General features: G+C 39.0%; 1 protein-coding gene across 4 annotated transcripts in view; it reads left to right on the plus strand.

Annotated features, from left to right (window-relative positions):
- Positions 1-24,218, plus strand: part of LOC128861231 (adenylate cyclase type 2) — a 79,521-nt gene that overhangs the window by 48,385 nt on the left and 6,918 nt on the right. For all 4 annotated transcript variants that reach the window (XM_054099193.1, XM_054099197.1, XM_054099195.1 and 1 more), the window contains exons 6-9: positions 681-875; positions 5,357-5,584; positions 5,961-6,088; positions 16,147-16,305. In XM_054099193.1, the coding sequence (XP_053955168.1) occupies positions 681-875; positions 5,357-5,584; positions 5,961-6,088; positions 16,147-16,305 (710 nt within the window). The remainder of the gene's footprint in view (positions 1-680; positions 876-5,356; positions 5,585-5,960; positions 6,089-16,146; positions 16,306-24,218) is intronic.

Here is a 24,218-nt window from a genome sequence, read left to right on the forward strand (position 1 = left end):
CTCTGATATTCGAAAGCATATTACTTTCAGTAAAAATAACAACAAGACGAGCCACGTTAGACGAGCCGTTAAGAACCAGTGTACGACATAAACTTTATTTAAAACTTTTACTGATGGGTCTATACACATAATACATACAAATATTAACACTTTGAGCCTGAAATGTGTGCTGTGCAAGATAAAGTAGGCTTTGGTTAATAGCTTTTGGTTCGACAATGGTCACTACTATAAAAACGACAAAAAGTCATTTCGTTGTAATTGGTTTGCAATCAATTGATTTACGAGTACTACACCACTACCAGGTAGCATGAACAATATGGCAAGTGGAGGCATAAGCACTATGAAGCATAAGCACAGATCGCACACAACCTTTTCTAAGGATAAATGTACTACCAGCTGGAAGATTAAGAGTGCTCCGCATTGATTGCTTACGCAGTGTTGGTTGCTTGATGGCCAACAAATCTACATACATACATACATATACATTAATAACGTCAATATGTCAATACGTACTTTCAATGAAAAATCCAATTGAACGTCGAAAACATTTTGCATGGCACGTCATACTCAGACGATTGACCATTTTGCGTGCACATAAGCAATGCGCAAATTGGTTCAATACTACGGTACTCGCCCAATCTTTACAGCTACTTCGAGCTTTATTCTCTCTTTCTCTGCAGCTCTTTGGCGAAATTATCATGTTGGCCACGGCATCCGTTTCCGGCCTTTACTATCGCATTATGTCAGATGCGGCACACAACCGGACTGTTGACGGTACACGAACAGGAATTGAACAGCGCGTCAAACTCGAATGCGAGCGGGAGCAACAAGAGCAGCTGCTGTTAAGCGTTATACCCGCCTACATTGCAGCAGAGGTAAGTAACAGAGTACATATGCACACTCATATTCGAGATTTTCTGTATGCATACACGGACATAGTAATCTTAATATGTATATGCATATAAAGTATGTAATATGTACATGTATGAAGGTATACAGGAAATCAATAAATTTTAAATTTAAATTTTTCAGTAGCGTATTTTGTTAAAAATTTCCAGAAATCTTAGTGCCTATATCATATAAGATCAGCATTACGTCGATGGTGATTGATGTCGTTATATTTCATGTAACGCCACGTAGCAGCGGTAATGCAAAGAAGGGAAAATACTCAATATTGTGGCTGCTCCTTAATTATTGTGTCTGCGGCTTTATTTATTTTTTCTTCCTGGAGATAAAGAAAGGGCTAATATTAAAATGTTATTTCTCATATAATAGCAAGGGTCCATTTTAGTGTGAATGGTATTATAAAATCGGACATACATAAATATCGGTGATTTGAATGTAAAACAAAGGGCCGATTTGGCGAAGAATACCTAGTTGAATCGGACTCGTTTCAGTTAGGGAAGAAGGTTGAAGCTTTGATAACCTAAGAAATACTTTCGAGCGCTTCCAATCCATGCGACAATAGGGGTTTCCCTTTTTATAAGTCGGTAATCTTGTTTGCTTTGTTTTGGGAGGATTTTGTATTAAGGAGACGTATAAAAGTTCAAAATTTGTAAATTAAATGAAATAAAAAAATGAGCAAGGGTGTCAATAAGTAGTTACAAGGAAACAACTTAATGCCCACGGTCAAGCATGGTGGTGAAAGAATAATGGTTTGGGGCGGAATATATGCAGATCTCGTTGGCAATTTGGTAACGGGTGATTTTTTAGCTATTATCTTTTTAAACAGTTGGTTTAAACAGCTGACGCACGTTTCGTGTTTTGATTGACTGTCAAACATCTTTAGTTTGGTCTATAATTTAACCATGAATCGTCTTACAAACGAACAACGCTTGCAAATCATTGAATTTTATTATAAAAATGCGTGTTCTGTTAAGAAAGTTTATCGCGCGCTTCTTCCATTTTATGGTCAGTTTAATCGACCCACTGAAGCGGCTATTCGAGCTATTGTGACTAAATTTAGAACCGAATTTACATTATTGGACATCAAACCACCAACACGCTTACGTAGAGTGCGAACTAAAGAAAACATCGCAGCTGTATCGGCCAGTGTTAATGATGACCATCAATTATCGATTCGTCGCCCTCGCAGCAATTGGGCCTCTGTTACTCAACAACGTGGAACATTTTGCGAAAGGATTTAGGTGTGAAACCTTTCAAAATACAGCTGGTGCAATTGAAGCCGAACGACTTACCGCAACACAGAAGTTTTGGTGAATGGGCTCATGGTTGGCTGAAGATCCACTTTTTTATCGAAAAATTGTGTTCAGCGACGAAACTCTTTTTTGGATAAATGGGTACGTAAATAAGCAGAATTGTCGATTTTGGAGTGAAAATCAGCCAGAAGAATTGTAAGAGCTAAAAAATGTATCTAGAAAAGGTCACAGTTTGGTGCGGTTTATGGGCTGGAGGTATCATTGGACCGTACTTCTTCAAAGATGCTGCGAATCGTAACGTATCTTTGAATGGTGAGCGCTACCGTGAAATTACATCCAACTTTTTTTCCCCAAAATGCAAGAGCTTGACTTGCATGACATGTGGTTTCAGCAAGACGGTTCCACATGCCACACAGCACGCGTAACAATGGACTTGTTGAGAGGCGAGTTCGGTGAACATTTTATTTCACGTTCGGGACCTGTCAATTGGCCACCCAGATCGTGCGATATAACGCCTTTAGATTATTTTTTGTGGAGCTATGTTAAACCGGCCGCCGTAGCCGAATGGGTTGGTGCGTGACTACCACTCGGAATTCACAGAGAGAACGTCGGTTCGAATCTCGGTGAAACACCAAAATTAAAAAAAAGATTTTTCTAATAGCGGTCACCCTTTGGCAGGAGTGTATTTCTGCCATGAAAAAGCTCCTCATAAAAATATGTGTCGTTCGGAGTCGGCTTAAAACTGTAGGTCCCTCCATTTGTGGAACAACATCAAGACGCACACCACAAATAGGAGGAGGAGCTCGGTCAAACACCCAAAAGGGATGTACGCGCCAATTATATATAGGGTGGGCCATGTAAAATTTGCTTTTTGAATCGGCTATAAAAAAAACTAATCAATATTTTTTCAAACTTTTTCTTTTATTTTAAAGACTGAACATTGTCATTTATGAATGAAAAATAATATCGTTCAAACGACTGCCACGACTGGCTTTACAGTAGGCCATTCGATCAACCCAATTTTTAAGCACATTTTCAATTGTTTGGGCTCCAATTTCATGAATGGCAACTTCGATTTCGTGTTTTAAAGCATCAATCGTCTCTGGATGGTTCGCATAGCATTTGTCCTTAACGGCTCCCCACAAAAAATAGTCCAACGGGCTGAAATCACAGCTCCGAGGCGGCCAATTGATATCGGAATTTCGGCTGATTATATGGTTTTCAAAAACGGTAGCCAAAAGTTCGAGTGTAACTTTGGCAGTGTGACAAGTTGCACCGTCCTATTGAAACCAAATGTCGTTCATGTCATCCTCTTCAATTTTTGGAAACAACTCGTTGAGCATGTCACGGTAACGCTTGCCATTTATTGTAACCGCGGCTCCTCGCTCATTTTCGAAAAAAATGGTTCGATGATGCCGCCAGACCAAAAACCGCATCAAACAGTGACGCGTTGTGGATGCATTTGCTTCTGTACAGTAACGTGTGGATTTTCTGTGCCCGAAATCCGATTTTGCTTATTGACGTTGTCACCGATGTGAAAATCAGAAAAGTAGAAAAATACTCCACTTTGTAAATAGGTTTTCAATATTTCCCAATTTTGTTCAAGCGTATAGCGTCCCATTTCGTAAATGTCAAATCTTTAAGTAAATTATGAACACTTTTGACATGTCATTTGTGTTACCATTCTCAAAAAAAAATAGGTGGTTCAAACGCAGTGAAACAAACGCTATATGACTCACCCGTTATATACATATATATATGTTAAAGCTCATGTCTATTCAGACAAACCTGCTTTTATTAACGCATTGGAAGACAACATTAAAGCATTTATATGTGAGATACCGCCCGAAACATTGGAAAGAGTATGCCAAAATTGGACTAAGCGGATGGACCATTTGAAGCGCAGTCGCGGTCAATATTTGCATGAAATAATCTTCAAACATTAAATTATATGGACTTTACTATCGATTTAAATAAAAATTTCATGTATTTTTCTGAATTTTGCGTGTGTTTTTTTGAAAAACCTTTCCTATAGCTCTTAAAAAATCACCCTTCATTTGCATCAGACAATCTTATGTATTTGGAAATCCTCAAGCTAAATTTGTATTTCAGTGTGCAACAACTGGGTAACGATAACATGCGCTTCCCCCCATACCGTTAGCAACTGCATACTCCGCCACCATTACACACATATATGTATGTACATACAATATATGTTATATGATTAGTCATAGAGCACATTTTGGATTTGGGAAAGGAAAGGAGGATACCAGCAATATTACAGCAGAATGTGGATTTGATATATTATTTTCATTACTATATGTAATGTGTTGTTTTTATGGAAAAAGTGCCTGGTTTTGAAATATAATACATTTAGTACAAATTATTTCTTATTTAAAATAACTAAAACAAATATGTTTACTGATTTCAAGGTGGAAATCATGATGCAAATTGTATAAGGTAAAACCGCTGAGAGCCAGCTGAAATATCATATTTTGGAAGTTTGGAAACAAAATAGTCCCTCATTTTTATTTTTTAGTAAAATGAAACCCATTATTTTTGTTTACGACTGTTTTATGGCGATCCTGGGTGATGCTACGACTACTAACATGCAGGTTAACCTCCATTATTTCTGTAATTTTATAGCCATTTTCGACGGCGAGGCCTGTGCGAGGTGCACCTTTAACATCAAAAATGCCTGACCGGAATCGACGAAGCCAAAATTGCACGTAATTAACTGTTACAGTCTAGGCATCATAAACACCATTCAGCGGCCTTGCACTTTTAACTTTTTCAAAGAAAAACTATAAAACGAACCTAATTTTCTCTTTGTTGACTTCCATTGCTAACACCCTGTAACTCACAACTGAATGGAGCAAGAAAAAAACACCAAACGAATTTTTTTAGTGTGAAATGTCACTTTGACAACAAGCATAAACCTGAAATTGTTTGATCGATACTTTACGAAGCATCGATCACTACAGCCATCTACTGAAAAAATAGTGCATTTATTTTTTCTCAAACTAATATTTTTGACGAGCTTTATTATACTAGTATATAGAAGATGTCTTTGTACCTAGACTTTATTGGTTCACTCTATATACACCGATATATATGTATGCATATGATATATTTATAGTAAAACTGGAAGTTTGTTTATTGCCGTGATTTCCCAATATTATTTCCTGCGACTACAGGTGAAACGTAGTATTATGCTCAAGATGGCTGATGCCTGTCAACGCGCTGGAGGCCAGACCACTACATCAGCCACACGCTTTCACGAGCTGCACGTCCAGCGCCACAACAATGTGTCAATTTTGTATGCGGATATTGTAAATTTCACTCCATTATCAGAGCAACTTTCTGCCAGTGATCTAGTAAAGACACTGAATGATCTTTTCGGGCGCTTCGACCAAATCGCAGGGGTAGGTAAACTCGCTAAAGATGATTTTGTTTTGTTAACGTAATTACATGCCATTAAACCTTTATATAATATATTATGTATATATCTACATATGTATTTTATATGTACAATTACTAAGCATATGTTATTACATTGAAGTAATTATTGGCTCTGATATCTATCACTTTGAAATTTGTTATATCATTTTTATTATTATTTCCCATAACTCAAGACCGGTCAAGTCATTTTGGCACAAATTCTTTAGTTTCTCCAAATGATTTTCTTATATTCTTATTTCATCCATTTCTAACTTCATGTGTGTGTGTGTGCGTATGTGGGCATACATATATCAATGTTGTTAACATCCTTTATTGCGGCACTGCACCGTTTATTCACAGGAAAACCAATGCTTGCGTATTAAAATTCTCGGTGACTGCTACTACTGCGTGTCCGGACTGCCCATATCACGGCCGCAACACGCTGCAAATTGTGTAAACATGGGTCTACAGATGATCGATGCCATAAGGTGAGTGTGCATGTACTTGCAAAGCTCTGTGCTGATAAATGCGAATGTATGTATGTGTATGTATACATCGATTCTCATGCTGACTCATACTAATATCCACGCATGTGTATACAAAGTGTTTATTTAGCGCAGAAGCTGTTGAACAAACGACTGAAAACTTTGTTTAAACTCGATATTGTGCGTTTGCGGCTTTCGACGTGGGCCTCCTTTGGCAAGCACGCTGGGGTGTCACGTTGCTTATCATATAGCACAAGTATATTTACGAATTTATTTATGCTAATACGCATAAGAGTGCCTATGTATATGTTTGAAAGGCATTTGTGTTGTGCAAACCTACGTGACCTCAGCATATAATTATTGTTGCGCGTACACTTGGTTTTATGACTGAATTTAAATGCTTCTTTGACAAAAAAGGATACAAATGATAACAGCACTAAAATATGCACCGAATTCTATTAAATTAAAAATAGGTTAATAACAAAAGTAAAATCTTGGTTGTCAATAGTGGCACTTAGTACTACTTTTCATTTTTTCTTTATTTAAGTTTCAGTACTAAATGACTAAAAATAAAGCTAGAAAAAAGTAAAGCGTTCGAGACACCTTTCTGATAGTATTTTAATATTATTTATGACAAATTATTTATACATTATGTGCTCGTACATATGTATGTATAAATTTAATGTGAACCGTTGAGTTTCTTATATGACAAAAAGTATTTTTTCCTTTTTTTATGTTATTTACTGAGCATTTCCTATTTTATTTTACATATGTAAAATGTATGTGCTGGGCTGTTTTTAATCTCGCCTTGCTCATACTTACTTTGTATTCTGTCAGTATGTTCAGCTGTATGTAGCTTTTGTCGGCCACAGCTGAGTAACCAAAATTTTATTACAATATTTCGGTACTTAATTAAAACTCTGCAGTTTTATATGACTTTCGACATTTACTGCTGTAAAATTGTTTACTGTGAAACGGACGAAGACAAAAGTAGATTTAGTGGAAATAGCTTTAAAAAGAAAAAAGGTTTACCACGAAAACTGTGGAAAATACAATATTTGCATATGTTTTATAATTCATAGAATTTCGTTTTAGTCTTGTTGTTGTTGTTTTAACAGCATAGTTAGCCCTGTCAGTGTAGGTATATCATCTGTCGTCTTCGTCTAGCTCATCTAGGGGTAGGCCCAGGAAACATGCTGTTTCGACGGGTTGGGTCCAGAGGGAGAGGGGGGTTAGATGAGTCTGATTAAGGGGGCATGTGAAGAGGTGGTTAGTGTCGTGCGGGGTACCTTCACATGCCGGACATGTGTTTGGTATGTCGGGGTCAATTCTGGATAAGTAGGAGTTTAACCTGCTACAATATCCAGAACGTAATTGTGCCAATGTTACACGAGTCTCACGGGGAAGCAGTTCATGAAGGTGGTAACGGACTCCCGGTGAATGTCGTTTATTGACTGTCTGATACTGTCCGGTCCAGTAGGTCTCGGTCAGTTTTGTCCTGGAGTTCGTCAGCGTAGTCGAGGAGGTGTCTCCTGACGTGCCTGGGAGGCGGCTCAGGCTCAAGCAGGTGTCTGCAGGGGTGAAACCTGCGGTAACACCCCAGCAGGAACTGCTTGCTGAGCAATTTGTTGTGCTCCGCGACTGGGAGCATTTGTGCCTCGTTGTGCAGGTGTTGTATGGGTGACATCAGGAGGCACCCGGTCGCTGTTCGAATGGCGGTATTCTGACATGTCTGAAGCTTTGTCCACTGCGAATCACTAGTACCCGGCGACCAGACAGGCGCAGCATAGTTTAGAACCGGCCGGCCAATTGCCTTAAATGTCGAAAGCAACAGTTCTTTGTCCTTGTCCCAAGTGCTGCCGGCCAGCGATTTGAGGACCTTTTTGCGATTTTGGACTTTAGTGGCAATTGCGGTTGTGTGCGCAGAGAAGGAGAGCAACCTGTCAAAGGTTACACCCAAAATTTTGGGGTTATTCACAGTCGGAATTGGTGTGTCGTCGACTTTTACCTTAAGGGACAGCTTGACCTCCTTTGTCCAGGTGGTGAAAAGGGTCGCCGTGGACTTAGTGGGGGAAAGTTGGAGATTCCTCGCAGTGAAAAAGCAAGAAAGGTCGATGTCATTGCCCGACGCCATTATCGTACAGGCGCCAGCGTATGAGATCAGGGTAACTCCCGCTGGTGGTTGGGGGAGCTTCGAGATATAGAAGTTGAACAGCAAGGGTGAAAGGACACCACCCTGCGGTACGCCTTGCTTAATCTTCCTCTGCTTTGACATTTGATCTCGAAAAATCACTGACGAGTGCCGACCGCTCAGGTAGTTCGCGGACCACCTCTTCAGCCCTGGCGGGAGTGTCGACTGATAATATCATCTAGTAGCGTGGAATGGCTGACTGTATCGAAAGCCTTCTTTAGGTCCAACGCTACTAGGACAGTCCTCTCGCAGGGGCGGTTTTGGTTAAGCCCGCGATTTATCTGGGCGTTTATGGCGGTGAGTGCAGTGGTGGTGCTGTGCACTCGTCGGAATCCGTGCTGATGTGGGGCTGGGGCCAGGTGGGTCGTGAAGAGTGGGAGTAGGAGGGCTTCAAGTGTCTTCACTACTGGGGAAAGGAGAGTTATCGGCCGATAAGACTCCCCTTGGTTGGCGGGTTTCCCAGGTTTCAATAGTGGGACCACTCTCCCTGCTTTCCACTTGTCAGGGATGATGAGAGTGGCCAGAGACAAATTGAAGACCCTTGTGAGGTATCCTACTCCCAAGGGTCCCAGATGCTTCAGCATCAGCGCGTTAAGTCCGTCAGGGCCAATGGCTTTCGATGATTTCGACTTGTTGATGGCCCCCTGAACCTCATCACCGGAGAAAGTAAGTGGCGCACTGTCGTTCGTCAGTTTGTGCAGCCTTCTGGTAACACGACGTTTGGTTCTGTCGCCCGGAGGATGCAGTGTAAACAGCCGGCTAAAATAGCTCGCGCATCTCTTCGGGTCCGACGAAGTACAACCGTTGAAGGTGATAGCCACCTTGTCGTTGTGTTTCGTCGGGTTCGACAGGGACCTAACGGTGGACCAGAGCTTACTCCCTCCGGAGGTGAGGTTACAAGTCTTCAGGTGCTCAACCCATTTAGTCCGCTTATGTTGACTTACCAGTTGCCGGATCTCCAAATTGAGATCCCTTATGCGGGGATCCCCGGGATCGGCCTGGCGTAGGTGGTCACGCTCGTTTGCTAAACTGGCTGCTTCTGCTGGGAAGTGGGGACGGATGTCCTTATAACATCCAGCTGGGATGAAGCGAGCCGCAGCAGCTGTGAGCACCTTGCGGAATGCGCGTTCGCCGACGCGCACATCAGTGGGGATGGGAAGAGCGGCGAAGGTGTCCTCGGTGAATTCCGTGAAGCCGGCCCAATTAGCTTTTATAAAGTTAAAATAGGACCGGTGATTCGCGGAAACGAAATCGGCAGGTCTCTCGATCGAGACGATAATGGGCAAGTGGTCTGATGCAAGCGATAGCATAGGTCGCCACGTTATGCTATTTATCAGACCCGCGCTAGCTATTGTTAGGTCAGGCGAGCTGCTACAATTGCCCACTACCCTGGTGGGGGCGTCGTCGTTCACTGTGCTGAATGTCGAGTCATCTATCTGCTCTGCCAATTGCTGTCCCCTACGATCATTTGGCAGGCTTGAATGCCAAAGATCGTGATGCGCATTGAAGTCACCTACAACCAATCGGTTTTCACCTCTGATGAGCGCACCTATATCAGGGTGATATCCTGCCGGGCAGCAGGTGACAGGGGGTATGTATATATTAAAAATTTCGAGCTCGGAATCGCCTGACCGGACAGCTATGCCTTGACATTCTAAGGTGCTGTCCCTGGGGTCGATTCCTTCATCGGTAAGACGATACTGCACAGTGTGGTGGACTATAAACGCTAGGCCACCACCGTTGTCTCGCTCGCGATCGTGTCTGTGCACGTTATAGCCATCCCTGGTGATCAGAGATGACCTAGCGTGCAACTTTGTTTCTTGGACCGCAGCTATCTTGATACTGTGCCGGTTCATAAAGTCGACTATCTCGTCGACCTTACTCGTAAGTCCGTTGCAGTTAAATTGGAGAAGCTTGAAGCTTCTCGGTGAGGTCAGTGTAATCCGGGGGGTGAGGGACGCGTGGGGTTGTCTACGTTGGACCTGCTGTGCAATCCACTGTGGTTGTTGCGGCCTGATGGTGGTGGGCGGCCGCTCCTCCGTGGGAGGTAGTGGGTGCAGAGCTCTGCAGCAGGAAGCAACGTAGGCAGTTGTCCACTCACGGGTGGTGCGCAGGCCGGAACATCTCCGAAAATGGCACCAGCCATTGCAGGAATTGCACTGGACTGATACCAGATTCCGAGGTATTACGGTCTGACACACGGAACAGTCTGTACGGGGGACCAGGAGCTGCTGGTTTGTCCCCGCACTGGGGTTGGAGCAGGGAGGGATAGGAGGGGTTAAAGGGGAGTTGTGTTGCTCCGATAGGCTCCTCACCGTGGAGGTGTGGGTTGTGGTGGCGGTTGGTAGTGCCGGCCTATCAGGGGGTGTGGTAGCCGTGGAGGCATCAGACGCCTGTTGGCGGGAGCAACACGTGGCCACATACCGTGTGGACCACTCCCTGTGCGACTTAAGGCCTGAGCAGGTCTTAAGGTGGCTCCACCCGTTGCACTTATTGCACCTAACCGAGGTGGAGTTCGGGTGGAGCCGTTGATGGCAGACGCAGCAGTAGAATACCTCTGGCCCAGGGTTGGATTCGACTCCAGCCCTGAGGAGAAGTATTTGGAGCAGGTTAGCTGCGGGAGTTTGCTCCTGTGACGTAAGGGGTGGGGTGATATACGATACACTAGACAGGGCTAGTGTACTGGGGCGGCAGCCCTTGATCGGGAAAAACCCGAGTCATTCCGGTGACGTAGAACCGGCTGCCATGGGAATGTCGTTTTAGTCTTTAAACCATTTACTTAAATCAGCAAATATCCTTTAACAATCCATTTCCTCATCAGCTTTTGAAAAGGAAATTTATTTCCAAAATAGATTAAACATTTTTATAAACCTCACTAAATCAGCACTATCACTGAGCTAATATAATGATGATGATATGCTGGTGCACATTAAGCTAAGTTTAAATAAGAAATCTCGCTACTTAACCCTTGCACTCCAATCATCAGTCATCAAAGCAAACTTCAGAAGCTACGTCATACATTTTTTTTTTTCAATTCATTTATTTTCCTTTATCAAAATAAACCTTTCCTCATTTGAGGTTGCAAAACCTTACAGACAAGAGGGACAAAATGACTTAAATATAATATTTAAAGATAATACTACATAATAAATAATGTAATTTGATTCAAGCTTAGATAAAAATAGAGATTTAGATGCACCGAGCATAATTTAAATAATTACTCCATTCAGATGGATTGTTTAAAGCATTTTGTAATAACGCAATATCCGAGATGCAGGTAGGTCTGCTGAAAACAATCGAATCATCTCCTTAGAGCAGAAATTTAGGGTGGTTAAAACAGACACGAATGTCATTTGTAAAAAGCACAAATAATAACGCTCCAAGAATGCTCCCTGAGGCACACCAGAGGTTTGATTTGATATCACCAATTTCGACATATGAAGTTCGGTTTGAGAGGTAGGACCTTAACCAAAAAAGGAAATCAGCATCGAAGATTTTGGAAAAATCTACGTAGGCAACATTCAGGTTCGTAACCCTAGTACGCCCACTGGCAAAGCCATATTGATGTTGATTAATTATTGCTTTCACAAATTAGTAGATTTCATCTTTCACCATCTTTTCCAAATGCTTTGTGCCAGTGGTGAGTTTAGATATAAATAAAATCGAAGAGAGCCCGTCTAAATTACACTTCACTGATGAGTGAATGGAAGAAACACCAAACATCCTGGTTAGATAGGAACAGTGATGCAAATGGTAGAGCGTGAAAAGAATCAAGACCTTGCAATTTAAGGCTATTGCACTATCGTCAATAAAGTTTCCTTAAAGAAATCTTCAAAAGAGTTTACGCTGTCAGATAGACTCTAAGAATGCCTACCAGCAAATGTTACGCAGAGAACATTGATGAATAGAGAAGTCTCACGAGCTACGAATAGTGTGAGTTGTCAAAAATGAAGTGAAACCGCGAACACTATTTCACCTCGCTTAACTCGACAGCGGGGAAGTTCTTAACAGAGCTGATTACAGTGAATTATGTACAAGTACATTGGCTCTGCTCAGTTTTTGGTTTCTGTATGAAATCAAATTGACGAATGCCGACGGCATTTTGCAAGGCATTTGCTTGTGCATTTCTATGTTCCCTTGATAAACGAAAATTTATTCAATTTATATTTTCAAACAAATATAACCAAATAAAAAGACAACATTTAAAATCAAAGTAACTTTAATGTTTGTTGTTTTAATTTTATAAGAAAAATTTAAACAAAATACATTATAAAACGACCTCACATTTTGTTGTGTGCGTTTTAGTGTAAATTTGATGAAAATTTTTACTAATTTTTCGAGTCGAAATTAATTTTAGACAAGAGTTCAAAGAGCATATTGGTATATTGATGAATATATATGTATATCAATATATGTTTATATACATATATTTTGTTAGTTATATTTGTGCAAAAGTTCAATTGCATCTTCAATTCTTATAGTGTTACAAATGTATGTATGTGCACACGCACTGCAGCAACAATGACCTATCTCACGACTCATTGCCTTATCAAATTATATTTATGTACATTTGAATATGCATTTTTGTTCCTTTGCCAAACGAAATTTTTTTCAATTTACATATGTATATTACAGGGAAGAATTCATATATGTATGCATTTTATAGATAGTACAAAACTTTGAAATTTAAAATATATTAAATAAAAGAAAACTTCAAAGAAACGTATTTGCATACATATATGGGACAACTAAGTTCTATTGCATCTTTAATAAATATAGTGTTGCACGCATATGTATGCACTGAAGCAACATGACCTACCTCACGAGCATCGCCTTATCATATTTCATGCAATAATTAGGGAGTAAATATTCGAATGATCGAATTCCTGCAAATGCTAAAACAACTTCTTCTGCATATGCATCGACATGTGCATGTGCGTATATGCACACTTGATGCCCTAACTATATACAGTGCACTCGGGAAAACGTCAATACTAGTTTACGTCAACATCCCAAAACGTCAACACTTAATTTTTTACATTGCCTACTCTAAAACGTCAACCAAACCACAAAGCTCTAAAACGTCAACTTTAAATAAATCAAAATTTTGAATTAAGCAACAGTTAAAATACACAGTTTTGATCACACACACACATTTATTTCATGAAATTAGTTCAGAATTCGGGTATTCCCCTTATATTTAAGTACATACATATTTATGTATGTAGAATAGAAAAAAAATTCCATCTCAATGTGTTGTCTTTTTTATGTCCAGTTGATTTTTTGTTCTCGTAAGTGCCACATTACCAAAATGTGTTCAAAACAACCGAAAGTGCTTAAATTACAAGAAAAGGCAAATATTTTGGATTTATTAGAAAAGGGTGCAAGTGCGGTAGCTTTAGCAAAACAATATGGTATGTACATATCTCAAAATCAACAATTAGCAAGATAAAAATGAAAACAAATAAAATTTTGGACTGTGTCAATAATACGCTTTCCGGTCCGGGAAAAAGAAAGACATTAAGAGCATCAGAGTTGCCGAAAATGGAAAAGCGCCTGTATCAATGGTGTGTAAAGCAGAGAGAAAAGCATTATCCGGTTAATGCATTAGTGATCAAACAAAATGCTAAAGAGATTCATCTAAAAATAAAAGAAAAGGAATGTTCTTTTAACGCAAGTGATGAATGGTTGCAAGGTTTTAAAAAAAGATATGGAGTTCGCCTGCTTAAAATAACTGGAGAAAAGCTATATTCACAGCCTTTGCTGGTCGAACCATTTAAAATCAAACTTAAACAAAAAATTGAAGAAATGGGTCTTTGCCATGATCAATTGTACAATGCTGATGAGTCTGGCTTATGTTGGAAAATTTTGCCAGAAAAGTCTTACGTATCAAGTGCCCAAAAAACTGCTCCGGGCGTAAAGACAGAAAAACAACGCGTCACTTTTTTATGTTGTGCTAATGCTTCCGGAAATCATAAGCTTAAATTGTTGGTGATTGGGATTTGTATTTGTTTATGTTTAGTTTAAGTTTATAGTCAATAAAAACGTTTAAAGCACACTATCAATATGTTTTTTTTATTAAAAGTTTCTACATTCATAAACGTCAACAATTTGTTAAACGTCAACACTCGTGGTTTTAATTAGTTGACGTTTTCCCGAGCGCACTGTATGTATATATTACGTTCAATTGATCAAATCAAAAAATTCTGTATACAAAACGCTTCATTACCAGGCACACAGGAAGATGGCATATGCAAATATAAATATGTGAATTGAATTCAAGCAAATCAATGCTTATTAATATACACATATGCATGTACATACAACCACACACACAGGGCACTCACTTTATTCCTCAAAATGCGTATGTCGTTCAAAGCTAAAATTCTATGCCTAGCGACTACAAGAACAAAATGCAGTCTTAGGCGCAGGCGTAGCGGCCATCATTCTAGTTGACATAGCGCTGAACAGTCGCGGCGGCGCCGAACAGTTTCAACTATTGTACTGTGCAACAAAAACTCATCATCAAAAAATTCATTGATAAATTCGAGCTCATAGTTCTAAGAGCAAGTACTTTCATTCATAAAACGAGCCGCCCAATTCGAAAATAGTCAATATTGGAATATTTCGCGTAGAATTATTTGCCAATATTTGATAAATTTTCAATTTTTGTCAAGTCGAGTCCGCGGCTTCGTACATATGTATGCATCAATATATGTACGTAAATATGTGTATATGTACAATGCTGTGCCTATGAATATGCGCTGCGCCATGAGTGCGCGCTGGATTTCTTGAGAAGTTTACCGTTTTATTTTGAGCTGTCGCTAGTGAGCATACATACACACAGCATATACATATGCGGATATGTATATAAATTCACAAATTTACATTTGCATATGCCATCTTCCTGTGCGCCTGGTAATGAAGCGTTTTCTATAGAGGATTTTGATTCAGTTGAAGGGATTCAACAAAGTTTTACAGACACCAGACAGACAGACATAACATATGTATATAATTTTGGATGATTTGGAAAAATTCAAATATATAGGTCATATTAAAAAGCTACCTAACATTCTTTGCTTCTAATCACCAACAAATTCTTATCGACTGCTGCTAAATTTACATAATTCAGCCCCTCACTGTTAATTTTTGTTGAAAAATGTGTCTATGGTGAAATTGTCTTCGCGAGACGAGTACCCCTCGAAATTTCATACGTTCCTGTCATTGAGACTTCTCTATACATTAACGTTCTCTGTGTTACGCAAGTACGAATATTTGTGCAATTTTTCTTTGAGCGATATAATTCCGAAAAGCTTTCGTGCCTGATTTTAATATGAATATACATACTACTATTGGTGGACTTGTAGTGATTAAAATGCTTGTTCCTTTTAAGATCCGTGGTGCCCCAGGGCAGCTTATAAATTCAAGGAGGTCGAAGGCGAAAGCTACTTCAAAATATTTCGAAGATATTTTTCTGTGTATATATAATATATATACCTATATACTAGGGCGGGTCGATTTAAAAATCGCTCATTGCTCTGTGAAAATCGTATTCTAGGGATCAAAATAAGAAACTTTGCTGAAAGAACCATACCTCTAAAACGAATTCTGATGTCCCCCAATTTGGATCGAACGAAAAATCCCACTAACTTTGGACGGCCGATCCACCCATGCCAGTGGCACACCCCCTGGAACTCCCCTGGGGGGTTCCCCATACAATCATTTCAAAATATCACCATTTTTGGCCTTTACATGAGAAAAGAAACTAAAAAGAAAGAACTAGATTGCGTGCTGTTTCTTTTGATACATAAATTTCATATATTATTTTTTGTTACGTTGCGGTTATTAACCCCTTTTATTACCAATGCAGACATGTGCGCGAGGCAACCGGAATTAATGTCGACATGCGTATAGGTATTCACACTGGTAATGTTCTTTGTGGTGTCCTTGGTTTACGGAAGTGGCAATTTGACGTTTGGAGCGATGATGTTACGTTGGCGAACCACATGGAAAGTGGCGGTGTAGCGGGGTAAGTTAAATATAAGAAAATAAAGTTGGTATGCTAAAGTATATGCATGAGGAAACATAAGAATAAAGCAACCGTAAAAATTTGGGGCTGTTGCATACTATTGCCGACATAAAGGAATACCATTTCAACTGCCAATGAGGGTACACGTGTCTGTGAGTGAGCGGGCTGCCCGAATTGATCACACGAATCCATTGGTTATAATTATTATCATTCTAAAATAGATGCAGTGTGTCTTGATATCGTTTATCACAAGGGACGGATTTGATTTTCGTCCAAGTGTGCCCTCTCTCTGGGCAGTTACTTTAAACGAATCTTGATGTCGTTCCACAAATTAACACGATTACCAAATATATTTTAAGACGATTAGCCATAAATTCTTGCCGAGAAACGCTGGCTATTAAGAAAACTGTTTTTATAATTTGTATTTAAAGTATAATAACAATAAGACAGCCTTATTATATCAGAAATATTTAACGATATGTATAGTCAAATCATTAATCATAAATTTTACTGAATATGCCTTTATATCCATTATATGCTTGTATGTATGTATGTGCATACAGTTGCTCACAAAATTGGGTGTGCTGCACTATGCATTTTTTTGATACATTAGATTAAATAGCAAACTCATTAGTAAATAAAGGTGAGTTTTACTTATTTATTCCACCACTTGTATATTTTTCTATTTAAATAAAAAAATTTACACGATAGTAGCAAAAATCAAATACAATTCGTACAAAAACTTATTAAGTACAGTTCGCTTTGCATGTACTCGTAACATTAGAAAAGCCTTCAAAGTTTTTTTTTTTTAATATTTATCGTAAAACTTACTTGGATCATTTGCAAAATGTCGTGTCAGAGGAATGAAGTCTCTAGCGAGATGAAAATTTTAATTATAAAATTGTATTATAGAAATAAATTATGCCAACAAATTGGTGGTATTGTGGATGATCACATTCCACATTCTGGAGAAAAACAGTAACAAAATGTGATGAACGAAATAATGAACCAAATTTCAAATGAATCCACAAACAAATTTATCGAAATTAACAAGAAATAGCTCAGCCCCTGCGGCTCACAACGGACCCATTTTGTGGTCCAGTGGCATTGCTGTTCCTATGTGTGATGCGACTGCCAAACCTAACCTAACCTAACCTAACAGGAGGTTTTTCGAAAGTTGTAAATAAGCCAATATCTGCCGAAACATTTTGACATGTTATACGAAAAAAAACACCATTAATAAAAAGAAAACTTTGAAAACATAACAAAACAGCCCCAACATAACAAGATTCCCTGGGATTCCGATGTTTACGGACGAGACCGAGGTAAACCTTTCATCAGACGGAAGCTAAATTTTGTAGAGAAAATCCAATCTAGACTCAGAGGAATGAACTACATATATTGAGCATCTAAAGAGGAACTGAAAATAAATTAAAGGTGTTCATGTTAAAAACAAAGAAATTCTCAAAACTACGGTTACTAAGGTTTAGGACGACCTACTGTCATCGTTTACCACAAAAATTGGTGGAATCCATGTCCAGACGAATGCAAACTGCAGTGGCTAGAGGAGGGAGCTCTACAATTTCGATTCGTATTACAAATAAATATAATGCATTACAAACTTGAAGTATTTCTATTAAGTTTTGAAAAATTATTCTTATTACTATAAAACTAGTTTAAGACTAGTATTGTAAATTCCTAATTTGATGTGCAAGTAGGTACATCCGTAATAATTAAGTAAGAAAATATAAATTATGGTTTGCTGGTATGGAGCACTATGTGCTCATTGAAACAAACTTTTACTGTGGTTATTGAGCACTATGTGCTCATTGAAAACACTAAGTTATTTTTTAAGCGCTATACGCTGTTGGTTTATCAAATAGCTAATTACAACTGAGGACTTAAGAATAATTTCACCTACTTATATGTCCCTAATCTTGGCACAATTCGGGGACGGTGTAGCTGTTAGTGAAGCTCGCGCTGACGTTGTTGTTGTAGCATTCGCGCTAGCATTCTTGGTTCAGGTTGCGCTTTTAGCATTCGCAGGTAAACTTGGATTCATGAGGTGTGGGAATACGGTGACGCGAGCAGTTCACGCGCTTGCATTTTGGCAGAATTCCTAAGCTATCGTCTGCTCTGCAGCAAAGGGTTTCACGTGTCACGGTAGTGAGCGTTTTCGTGTGTTAACTGTTAAGCTTGGATTCATGAGGTGTGGGAATACGCTGACGCGAGCAGTTCACGCGCTTGCATTTTGGCAGAATTCCTAAGCTATCGTCTGCTCTGCAGCAAAGGGTTTCACGTATCACGGTAGTGAGCGTCTTCGTGCGTTAACTGTTAAGCTTGGATTCATAAGGCGTGGGAATACGCTGACGCGAGCAGTTCACGCGCTTGCATTTTGGCAGAATTCCTAAGCTATCGTCTGCTCTGCAGCAAAGGGTTTCACGTGTCACGGTGGTGAGGGTTTTCATGTGTTAACTGTCAACTTCAATTACTGGATCGAGTTGGCTGAACACGGCTTTACACGATGCCTTGTGGTTATTAAACAGCTGTTGTACGCATGTGGCATCTGCTTTCATTTTACAGAAACTAGCAGTTGGTGCTACCGTGCAATTGGTGATGGGAAATGCTGAGCTTCCGCAGTGTGCAATTGCGTTGGTTTCCAAAAATATTGTCGTTTCGTTGTGTGCCCCTGGAAATACCCTAACTAAACTGCAAATTTCCTTAATTTCTGGGAACTTAATAATAAAATAAATCAAATCTTCATATTGCAAAATTCTTAACTTAGAATTACTTATGATTTCGCTTATGCTAACGTTAACGCTGTACTCAGTGATCAATATTTTTGAAGTTTCAATTGAGTCCAGAAGGACTGGGTTAACAATGTTTATTTTTCCTAAAACTATAGAGTAAATGATATTGTCCAAGTCCATTATTACTGCTCTATTCCTAGCTGCCAGTAATCCAAATAAGTTCCCTGTATCCATTGCATTTTCTTTGGTGGTTCTTAAAATTCGGTTGACTGTCTCAGTAATTTGGTTTATTTGTAACTGTATTCGTGTGTTAATGGAGAATTGACGTTCATTAGCTTCAATGAGCGCCCTCTCTCTGTACTTTACCTCATTAAAGTCGTCAAAGTCTGGGGTGCCGGCAATGTACTTGAGTGCCGTACCTATTACGTTAATGCTTTGGGCATGTCTATGATGAATTTGAATTGAATGTCCGCTTGGAGAATCTTTTTCATATGGGATTGAGGGAATATGTGAAGTATGTTTTCCGTGTCCTTCAAAACGTTGCGATAAATCGATAAGTTCGTACAGTGTGTCATGTAGTCATAGCTTTCCCAAATTGCTACTTTTCCGTCTGTTATCGGTATATAGTTGGATTTTGAAAAATCAGTTATTTTGCTATAAAATCCCTGACATAACAGTAAAAATAAAAACCTGTAAAAATTACAAAATAAAGACTTATTATTTCAGGTTACCTTTATGCACTTTCCTATTGACTATTAGAACGGTGGAGCCTAAATCCTTTTGTACCGTTTTTTCTATAAAAACTTTAGAAAACTTATTTCCTATTCTTTTGTTAGTCTTCACATAGACTTTATCCCCTGGTTTGAAAATTCGTGTATCTTTATCCTTATTGACGGTTTTCAACTTACTTTCCTGAGCTTTTATTAATTTTACTTTAATTTCTGTTCTAAGATTAGTGGGCATGGAAGAAATTATCTCGATTGGTTTCCATCCGGTTACCGAGTGAATAGATCTATTATATTATATTTTGAAGTGGCAAAAAGGATTAGTTCGTCAGAGTCGTTTATATCCTGTTCTAATTTAGTGCATCTAGCAATTTCCGTAAGAGTGCTATAGAATCTTTCCTCTTTCCCATTGGTTACGCTATGAAAAGGCGGAGTTGTAAAAATTTGTGCACCAAAATGGTCCTTAAGAAGGGACCGTACAGTCTAGGAATTACGAGATTTTTCATTATCGAATGAAATATTTTTCGGATTTTCAAAACAATTTAGGATAAGTTGTAAAGCCTGTTTGACGTCGACAATGGCCCTCGATGTAATTGGAATAACAATGGCAAATTTTGAGAATTTGTCTACACAGGTTAAAAAATGATGTTTATCAGTGGAATAGATATCCATATGCAACATTTCTCAATTTAATGTAATTTCTTTTAACTTTTTGCGCATTTTTGGAAAATAGTAATCATTTAAAACTTGCTTTAAGCTTTCTCGAACAGAACGGTGGGCTCTAGTGTGCTCCATCATAAGAATTTCATTCTGGTCGTCCTCGTTAAAAATGTCATCTACCCTTTTCGCAGTATAGCGAAATTTTACTGATGGGAATTTCCTTGCAATTTCATTTTGAATTTTGCGTAAGGTCGGTAAATCGCAATGAATAGCGTTTACAACGTCAGGATTAACGCATTCGCCGACTAACGTCAAAATATCCCGCAATGTTTTAAATATAATTTGATGTCTTATCCTTGATTTGAAAATTTTCGTAAATTTTGCTGAGGTATTTCCTTTTTCTAGAATTATTTGGTTCCGGAATGAGTTCACTGGGGCTTCGACTGCTGGAATTACCTCCGATAAAGACTCTTCACTATGCATCGTGACGGATGAAGAATCTTTGGAATGCTCTACAGCATTTATGTGCTGCCGGGACAATGCATCGACAACAAGATTATCCTTGCCGGGTTTGTAAAAAAACTTAGGTGAAAATTCCTCAACAAATGCTCTCCAACGCTTTATTTTTGTATTTGGATTCTTATCTGAAACAGCAAAGGTTAGGGGCTGATGGTCCGTAAAAAATATTCAAATGCCTTACCCCATACAAATACTTTCGAAGTTTTTGAAGAGCCCACACAATTGCTAAAAGTTCTCCTTCAAACGGAAGTCTACAAAACTCATACTTCCCATTGTTTACAGAAAATGCCGTTTTTCCCCTATCCTTTTCTGCTAATATGATTTGATGAAAGCCTGATTTTAAATCTAGAGTAAAAATTTCAGACTTTCCCATATTTGTCAAAATTACTGAAGTGTCAGGAATGGGGTACCTGTCGCTAGTTGTTTTTGCATTTAACTTTCGAAAGTCAATTACCATACGCTTTTTCTTTTTACCGTCTTCATTTACTCCTTTTTTATCGGCAACCCATATGGGGTTATTGTAGGGCGATCGAGATGGGCTATAATGCCATCCCGTAATAAGCTTAATTCTTCTTCATTTACAAATTCCGAAGCTGCCATTGGATATGGATATGATTTTGAATAAACCGGCGCGTTATCCACTGTCCTTATTGTAGCAATTATGTTGGTATTATATGGCAGTGCTTCGTTTGCATTGGCAAACACATCCGCGTGTTTCTCCAAAATCTCCGAAATCCTTTCATTACTTCCCTTATGTGTTATAACATTATTGTAAATTTTCCTTTTCCTTGCCGTATAGGAGCATACCCTTTTTTATATCACGTATGGAATTAATTTCTTTGAGTAAATCAAAACCGATAATCCCATCAAACGTCTGCAGTGATGGAAGGATAAAAAATTGGGCATTTTTGCCAAAAATATTTATGGTGCATTTTTGTTTAATTTCATCGCAACCATGGATGGATTTGACTTTAAAAGAGTGTGCGACATTCTTAACTCCTTCCAGTCCATTCATTTTTTTAATATAACTTTTCGACGCACCGGTGTCAATTAAAAACTTTAATGTTTTCCCTCCCAGTGTCCTACTAAAGTAGGGTGAGAGGGACTTTGTCCTAAAAAAGTCACCTCGCTTTCTTGTTGAAGCTCACCATATTCACAATGGTCATCATAATAATTGTCAACTTGACTAAGGTTATTTATCCTTTGCATTTTAGGAGCGTGCTGCCTATCACTCCCGCGTTGCCTTTTGGTTGCTTCTCTTAGCTGAAACTGTTGATTATTGTTGGCTATAGGCCTTTGGTTAGAGTCTGGCTGACGAATTCTGTGAGAGTCCTGCTCGGCTCTCCAGTTTGGGCTATGATTTGTGCTCTGTCTAAAGTGAGAGAGAGTTGGATCGATATTCATAGGGACTACCCTCTGTGAAGGCTGTCGATTAACCTGCCTATAGTGAGGAGAATGGTGCGGAGCAATTGTCCTTCCGCCGTTTTGTCCATTCCGGGCAGTTATATTTTTGCTGGAGAAAGAATTTGCAAAAGATTGGCATGATTCGCCTCTAATTCTTGAGCCAATGCTAAGGCACTAGGCATGTCCTTGGACTGCGAGGAAAACATAATGTCACTCATTGGTCTTCGCAAACCGAATACAAAAACCCTTAGGGAATCCTGCCTATATTTTTGACATAAGGATGCTATTAAACTGTCGTTCCCTTCATTTAACATAATAACTTTATTTATTATGAGGGTCAACTTTTTCTCGACCTCATCATAGAACTCGGGAATTGACAATCTTCCTTGTAGAAGGGTTGACATTTCCTGTTCCACCAAATAGACCGGTCGTTTGTCCGCGTAAGTAAAATCTAAACGCGTGATAATTGCCTTAAAGTTTAAAACTGTGTTAAACGATGACAAAACTTGATCGGCTGAACCGACAATTTTGTTCCTTATTATTGCTACCGCAACTGATAATGTCTAGAGGTATTCCTCGCTCTTCTTCGCATCGAATGGATGGGTCTATAGTCACTGCTTGATACTCCTCAACCGATACTGAAGTGTCTAAAATCCTTAGTATTTCAGTCAGTTGATTTATTGTCCGCTCGAATGTTGCCCTAGTTCGTTCTGTAGCTGCGGTGACCGCAGCAGTTACCATAATCCGTAACTGTTCTTCATTCATTTTTGATGTTTGTGGATGAGTACAAAATACAACAATAACAATAGTACTTTAAAATTAGTGCAAAATTCGTTACTGTTTGCTTCTCTTTTTTTATTATTATTATCAAATTCTTTTCTCAAAATTTTTCTCTTGTAAGGTCTAATAGAGAAGTTTACATTCTTAACATTTTTTCTGTAAATTCTTTCAAACTTTGAATTATTTTGTTTTGTGTTTTTGTCTTACAAAAATGAAAGATATTTAACTGTTTCAAAATTTTAATTTCTTTTAATTCTTTTTCCTTTCCTTGCGTTTACAAATTTGTGGATTTTAATTTCTTTTATAAATTTTCCTCGTTCCAGGATTAATTTAATCCTTTTCCTTCCATTTACTTTTACTACTTTAAAGAATTTCATCCGTTTCGGTCTTTCTCTTAACATTATCCTGCGACCGGTAACTATGATTTGTTTCCCTTTTTTGTTTTACAATATCACAATATCAATAGTTTCTTAAAACTCTAAAATTCTATTCTTGATCACTGAGTACTTACATGCATAGGTGGTTCGTCATGTTCCTCGGCTGGTTTGTTTTAACGTTGGGCGCCAAATATGGTTTGCTGGTATGGAGCACTATGTGCTCATTGAAACAAACTATTACTGTGGTTATTGAGCACTATGTGCTCATTGAAAACACTAAGTTATTTTTTAAGCGCTATGCGCTGTTGGTTTATCAAATAGCTAATTACAACTGAGGACTTAAGAAAAAATTTCACCTACTTATATGACCCTAATCTTGGCACAATTCGGGGACGGTGTAGCTCGCGCTGACGTTGTTGTTGTGGACGTTTCCGCTGGTATTGTTGGTTCAAGTTGCGCTTACGTTGTTGTTGTAGCATTCGCGCTGGCATTCTTGGTTCAGGTTGCGCTTTTAGCATTCGCAGGTAAACTTGGATTCATGAGGTGTGGGAATGCGGTGACGCGAGCAGTTCACGCGCTTGCATTTTGGCAGAACTCCTAAGCTATCGTCTGCTCTGCAGCAAAGGGTTTCACGTGTCACGGTAGTGAGCGTTTTCGTGTGCTAACTGTTAAGCTTGGATTCATGAGGCGTGGGAATA

This window comes from Anastrepha ludens, chromosome 4, assembly GCF_028408465.1.
Source record: "Anastrepha ludens isolate Willacy chromosome 4, idAnaLude1.1, whole genome shotgun sequence".
Lineage (NCBI taxonomy): Eukaryota > Metazoa > Arthropoda > Insecta > Diptera > Tephritidae > Anastrepha > Anastrepha ludens.